Source organism: Vicugna pacos, chromosome 12 (assembly GCF_048564905.1).
Source record: "Vicugna pacos chromosome 12, VicPac4, whole genome shotgun sequence".
In the NCBI taxonomy this organism is placed as follows: domain Eukaryota; kingdom Metazoa; phylum Chordata; class Mammalia; order Artiodactyla; family Camelidae; genus Vicugna; species Vicugna pacos.
Window position 1 is genome coordinate 60,948,483 of NC_132998.1, and position 6,639 is coordinate 60,955,121.

The window sequence follows — 6,639 nt, forward strand, 5'->3', positions numbered from 1 at the left end:
CAGGCCGCGCCGGTGCTGGGCCCCAGGACTGCTCGAGTACAGGAACCGAGGGGGGACACTGCCTTTCACCCAACCCTGCCCAGGCTCAGATCTCTGGGGCTGTTTGACACGGTGGCCCATTGGCCCGGGCATAGCCTCTGTGATGGGAGTTTCAGACCCTCGTGTCCTCACTGGCCACACGCTGCCACCCGCTCACCAGCCCTCTCCCCGGCGCCCTCGGCCGGTGAGGCTCAGTAGGGTCGGAATTTGCGCTGGGCCCGCATCAGCTCGATCCTCTGCTTGTCCTCCTCAAACTTCTTGCGCAGCTGTGCTAGATCTGGGGCAGGAGGGGGACAGGAAACAGGCCAATCAGACAACCTGGCTCTGTGGGAGCTGCCCCCCGCCGCCCCTCCTCGCAGTCCCACTCCCCGCTGGGGAAGCTCGGCACGGCCTCCCCACTTGCCTCCACTGTGGGAAACGGGTGCGGACTGCAGCCCCGTCAAAGGACGGAGGCTGAAGTGGAGAAGCCGGCCTGCCTTAGTTTTCAGACAGAAAATGCACCAGGTCAAAGGAAAGGCACAGAGAAAGCAAAAAGGCACTTGCTCCCTCACCGCTCCCAACACACACCCCAGGGTGAAGGATGAAGGGTGTGGGGAGGCTGGGAGACCCCCGGAGACACCTCTCCCAGCCCCTCCCACTGCAGCTGTCAGACCAGAGAGGATGCTGGGAAGAAGTAAAGGGCCTTGACCCCAGAGAGCCACAGAATTCAGATGGTGGCTCTGGCCAGGTCAGGGAGGTGTGTGGGGTCTTGAGCCCGAGGGAGGGAAGGCTGACGGAGGCCCAGTGTCAGGTGAATATAGAGGAGAGGCGAGCAGAGTGAAGGCGCGAAAGGAGGGATGGGCAGGGTGTGGGGAGGAGCAGTGAGGCAGACGAGAGCAGTGAGACTGGGTGATGCGTCAGCAGCGACCACAGGCCTCATCCACGGCCTGGGCGCCCAGGGCAGGGGCTTGGGGCGCGCCCTTACGCTCCATCTTGGTCTCGCGGTGCTGCCAGGCGTAGAAGTTGAGCAGTTCCTTGCGCGCCCGCTTCCGCCTCTCCTTCTCCAGCACCCGCAGGTTGGCCGCCTCGGTCCGCGGGAGCACGGGCCGCCGGCCGCGGCGGGTCACCTTCACCCAGCCCTCCTCATCAGGGACCCCTTCCTCTTCCTTGGCCTTAGCTTCCTCCTGCAAGGAACAGGACCCTGGGATGGGCAGGCACCTGGGGCCCTCCCTGCCACCCCTGGAACCCTCTAGCCGCCCCTCTCTCCCCTCCACACCCAGGACACCCAGCACTGCTGCTCCCTCTGCGCGGTGTTAGCAGCTGAGGTGGGGCAGGGGTGACGTGCCAACGCTGCCTCCTCCTCCACCCTCCACCGTCCGTTCCCTCAGGCCATTTAGAGACTAGATGTCACCCAGCCAGGAGGTCCAGGACTCAGCAGAGGAAGAGGGAATCCGGGCTCTACATGATGACCAGAACAGGCTGCCCCTGGAAGGGTCCCCTTGGAGCCACCAGGACACCTATAGCAGCACTGTCCCGTGGCCACACAGGTGACGTCCGTGCCAAGGCCCCACCTCAGCTATCTTCTTGTCGTACGTCTCCATGAACGTGTCCACTTCCACCCTCAGGGCCTCGGGGTCCGGCACCGAGTCTGCATAGTCTCTGATCCACTCTGAGGGAGAAGGGAGCGAGGGAAACGGGGATTCCTCAGGCCCGACTGTTAGGGCCCCAGCCCAGGACCTGGCAGGCCAGCCAGGCTCTTCTCACACGGGCTGCAGGGGTGAGACTTGTGGGCCAGGGCCCAGGTGGTGAGGAAGATCCTAGTGGTGGCAAGCTGGGCCCTCACCTCTGCTCACCCCGGGCACCACGCTCAGGCCTCCCACAAGCAGTTCTCAGGGCAAGTGGACGCGGCAGACGCTGCCCTACAAAGGTCCCCTCCCCAACCCAGCGGGGAGGTGCCCGCGGTACTGACTGTGAATGCCACTCTTCACAGGGTGACTCTCTGTCGAGACCAGCAAAGGGCCCTTCAGTGCCAGGGCAGCTGACACCCCACCTGGCTTCTGGAACACCACGTAGGCCACCTGGAACCCCTGGGGGGAGGGAGAGACGTCAGTTCCCAGAGCTTCCCCTGGCCTGGCCCAAGGGCTCCCACCTGTCCCCAGCCCAACTTGTCACCGGACAGGGAAGACGCTGGGCTGCTCCTGGACGTGAAGACAACCAGGAGGCTGCCCGAGTCCAGGGGTGGGGCGGCCACCCTCCCTTATCCCACTTCTTCATCAGGGAGAGGTGAGACACTTGGGCCTTTCTTCAGGTTGTGGGAAGGACTCAGTGCAGAGCCTGCTCTCCCTGGGCCAGGAGTAGATGGACCGATGGGGTGCACACTAGTTTAAACCCCACTAAACAGGAGGGGGTGTGGGCTCAAGGGACACAAGGAAATGAGACCAGGGCCACTGAGCCTAAGGAAGAATCGACTTCAGTGTGGGAAGCGGGAGGGGAGCTCAGGGAGGCCCCTCAGGGCAGAGATCTCTGAGCTTTCACACAGGACAACAGCGAGCCGGACAGGAAGCTAACAAACCTGGGAAAGGAGTGGAGGCCTTTTACTTGACAGCCCTCCTAGACCACACACGGCCAGGACTGGCCCAACCACAGGGAGTGCTCGAAAGTCCACTGCCACCCCCGATGCCACCTTCCCCTCACACACAGGGGACATTGTCCTAGCCCCACCCCACATCCTCATTCAAGCAGACCCCAGTAGTGGAGGCTTACCGGAACTGGCTTGGGGTGAAAAAACCTTGACTTTGGCTCCTTTGGGCTCTCAGCAAGGTCCGGCTTCTCCTGTAACTCCACAGACTGCACAGGGCCGCAGGGGGAGAGGAGGCGGGACAGGCACTCCTGCGTGGCCAGAGAGAGGCACAGCGTGAGCAGCGCAGCCCGAGTGGCTACAGGGCCCTCTGGAGCTGCCAGGGGACCAGTGGCCAGGCCACACGGGAGGGAGGAAATGGAACGTGACATGGAATTCAGGTAGAAGCTTTTTGGCTTTACGACCCAGGACCTGGCTGGAGGCATATGCCTAGGTGTGCTTGGTTTGTTCTTGAAAGGGATTTCTCCCTGTGAAAGGCCATCTTGCTGAAAGATCTGTCTTTCCCTATCAGTTTCTCAGAGTGAATGATCCCTAAAGTAGGGGTGGGTGTAAGCTTTTAAAAAAATCATTGCAAGAATAGGTGGGGACATTTTTGGTTTTCTTCTGAGTATTCTGATTTTATGAGACAACCAACTAAGTTTTACCACCTGAATCAGCCATTTAAAGAGTAAAATCTACCCTGTTGGAATGAGGATGGTGGTCATCCTTGGTAGGGGCAGGGGCACAAGGGGATTTCTGGGGCACAGGTGATGCTCTGCGTCTTGATCTGGGTGCTGATTCACAGGTTTGTTCAGTTTGTGAAATGCCGTGAGCTCTGCACTTCGGCCCAGGCCCTTCTCTGTATACACTAGACTTCAATAATGATTAAAAAATGACACCCTCTTCTCTGTTTCTTTCTCTCTTTAATGCTAGAGGACTCTCTTAGAAATGATTTCTTTTCTTGAAAAAAAAATTCATCTAAATAAGGCCCTTAGTTTCTCTTCTGTAAATTAATGAAATACTAAATTTAACAGTTTTGTGAAAAAAAAAATTAACAGACATGCCTGGATAGTAAATTCAGAGGTAATTTTATTTTCTTCTACTTTTCCTATCTTCTACTATAAACATGGGTCAATTTTCAAGACAATGATTATGTTGTCACACATCACACAAGTCGTTAGCACAACTTTCACAATACTCAAGAAAAAATAGCTGAGACCAACTGTCTCCGTCTTAGTATGGAATTACACTAGACAGAGACAGTTACGCATCAACTGCTTTAAGCAATAGGACACTTAAGCTGTATTTTAACAGTAACTAATCGAGGGGAAAAACATGTAATTCAAACAATTATGGATAATATATAAAAAGCTCTGGGCTCCTTAGAATTTCATTTTTTAAAACACATCTTTAAAAAGCCTATTTCCTGGGTTGAAGTAGGGTAGAGCTCAGTGGTAAAGCTCGTGCTTGGCATGCACGAGGTCCTGGGTTCAATCCCCAGAACTTCCATTAATAAAAAAATAAATCAAATTAAAAAATTCTTCAACACAAACAATTTCCCATCACAAGAGAGGCAGCCTTCTAGATACCAGAGGACTTCAGTTAGCTGCTTCCATCTCACTACTAAGGATTTGGTAGGGGAGTCCCATTGGAGCCCAGCTCTGCCTGGAGCCCCCACCCAAGCCTCAGTTTCCCTCCCAGACACCAGCTTACCTCTGTGCAGTATGGAGGCACATTGAGGACAAAAAGGGTCCGCTTCTGAGGCCAGGAAGACTTAGTGTCTTCTCGAACTCTGTGCTGTCTTATGTAGAGGTAATGAGAAGACTGCTGCTTTTCAGAGAACTTGACTGGAATGGCTGGAAGGAAAATGGGGGTGGGGAGAGATGGCATGAAAGTCAGGTTCAGGCTGTCCCTTTCTGGTCCTGTGTATCCATCCATCCATCCTTCACTGAGCCCTTCCCATGGGCAATGCCTTTGCAGGGTGCTGTGCAGGCTGTGAGAGTGAATGAATAGCTAATCTGCCCAGGAGAGGCTCTCAAGCTGGTGGGAGAGAGAATGTAAGTGAGGAACGAAAGGAGAGAAGTTCAACCTCTGCTGCTTTTGGGGTGAACACTCAAACCTTTACCATGGCCAGGGGCCCGTGCGACCCTGACCCCCTCTGCAACTTCTCACACCATTCTCCCCACACCACGCCACACACTGGCCCCGCTGGCCTTCTCTGTTCCCCCAATAAGCCAGGGCCTCACACATACTGTTCCCTTAGCCTGAAACATCAATCCTTGTTCCTCTCCTCCACCCATTCTTCAAGTTTTAACTTTACTCCCTCCGGAGAGTCTTACTTGCCAGGTTAGATCCCCCTTCTTAACTTCTCTCACGGTCTCTAAGTCTCCATTTGTGTGATTACTTGGATAATCGGTGGCATTCCCATCAATTTTAACCCTAACAAAGCTAAGGACTATTCTCGGGTTTTCTCACCACTTTCTTCAGGGCACAGTGAGGATATAGTTGCAACTCCTGCCCTCAGGAAGCCCACATGATAAAGGGAGAAGACAACAAGAAGTAAGCAGGTAACAAAGTTGTATCAGCTAGGAAGGAAACACAGAGTAGTGGTGCAGGGTGATGGGTGGCAGAGGCCTTTAGATAGCCATCGGGACCACCTCTTTGAGGAAGTAACATTAAAGCTTAGACGAGAATGACATGAAGCCATGTAACAGGGTAGTGCTGTCTGACACTCTAAGGAAGAAGACAAAAAATCCCGAGGGTGTAAAGAGCTTGTCTCCGAGAAACAGAAAGACAGAACTATAGATTAGCAGAAGCCAGAATATATGGGGCCCCACAGATCAGTTTGGATTTTGTTTATGTGCTAACTTTGGCCACTGGAGGGAGCTCAGTGGGTATTCAGGGGGACATAGGTGGACGTGTGAGGCAAGATCTTATTTAAATTTGACTTTAGAAAGAACATTCTGGCACCTGGGTGGAGAAGAGAAGGCAGGGACAGGAACAGAAGCAGGAGAACCAGTGAGGAGAGCACACAACAGCTCAGGTGAGAGCTGAAGAAGGCTGGACTACGAATTGCCAAGAGGTGCTAAGTGGATGGGCGCACCTTAGGGGGAGAGTGTAGACGGACATAGGTGGATTCACTCAAGGGAAGCGTTGGCCAGACTAGGCTCGTCCCGGGCGAGTGGAACCAGACAGGAACAGGGCGCCGTGTGTGTCTTGAGGGGCCCGGGGCTCACGCCCAACCGTGCGGCTGCTCCTGGGGACCCCGAGCCTCCTTCCAGCGAAGCCTGGCCGTCCCACGTCCCTGCGTCCTACAGCCCCTCACCTGAGTAGCCCGGCGGGCTCAGAATCTCCGTCTCAGAGGTCCCAGCCGCACGCTTCCTTCTGCGCGCCACCATCTTGCCCACCGGAAGCCGCAGGGGCCGCTGGGAGTTGTAGTTCGGTGCTAGGTGCGGGCAGAGCGTTTCCGTGACGATGGCGCCGCGTGGGGGCGCCGCCCTCTCGGTTCCAGGCTGGCCTCTCCGAGCCCTCTTTTTCCCCTCACATCCCCCGCCCCACTCCCTCCCGCCCCGTCTTCCCAGGGCGCCACTTTATTTGCTCAGAATAAAGTCAGCGAATGAATGTAGGAGTAAATGGCGTAGACCTGAGCCGTTCACGGGTGCGAGCTCAACTTTCCATTCATTCATTCATTCATTCATTCCACAAATAGCAGTGGATGTGCCTGGCACTGTCCTAAGAGATAGGGATACAGGGGTGAAATAAAATATAGCCTTCTCGGAATTTATATTCTAACGAGGGAAAGAAACAATAAACACATGAAGAAGCAAAATACAAACTATATGCGTCAGTGCAAAGTCCTGAAGAGAAACTGAAGGAGGATGGGGAGCGTGGTGAGGAGAGGTGTAATTTTAAATAAGGTGAAGACCTCATTGAAGTGACATTTGAACAAATACTGAAGGAAGTAAGGGAGCAAGGCATTCAGTGAAGAGTATTCTGGGCAGAGG

The 6,639-nt window shown here is 54.7% G+C and overlaps 1 protein-coding gene across 1 annotated transcript; it reads right to left on the reverse strand.

Moving 5' to 3' along the window:
* Positions 1–98: 98 nt before the first annotated feature.
* RRP7A (ribosomal RNA processing 7 homolog A) lies at positions 99–6,053 on the reverse strand. Its single transcript, XM_006207150.4, has 7 exons — positions 5,961–6,053; positions 4,349–4,491; positions 2,782–2,907; positions 1,988–2,105; positions 1,590–1,687; positions 1,004–1,202; positions 99–316 (listed from the first exon to the last, which is right to left on the reverse strand). The coding sequence occupies exons 1-7, from the start codon at positions 6,031–6,033 to the stop codon at positions 231–233; spliced, it is 843 nt and encodes a 280-aa protein (XP_006207212.1). The 5' UTR covers positions 6,034–6,053; the 3' UTR covers positions 99–230.
* Positions 6,054–6,639: the final 586 nt, after the last annotated feature.

What these genes read in the sequence shown, in the direction of transcription:
- RRP7A (XM_006207150.4), bottom strand. Translation starts at nt 6,033, where the DNA reads ATGGTGGCGCGCAGAAGGAAGCGTGCGGCTGGGACCTCTGAGACGGAG. An exon ending in TTCACCCCAAGCCAGTTCCG is followed by an intron (nt 2,106 to 2,781) that starts GTAAGCCTCCAC and finishes CCCTCCCCCCAG; the next exon opens with GGGTTCCAGGTGGCCTACGT. An exon ending in TGTGAAGAGTGGCATTCACA is followed by an intron (nt 1,688 to 1,987) that starts GTCAGTACCGCG and finishes CTTCTCCCTCAG; the next exon opens with AGTGGATCAGAGACTATGCA.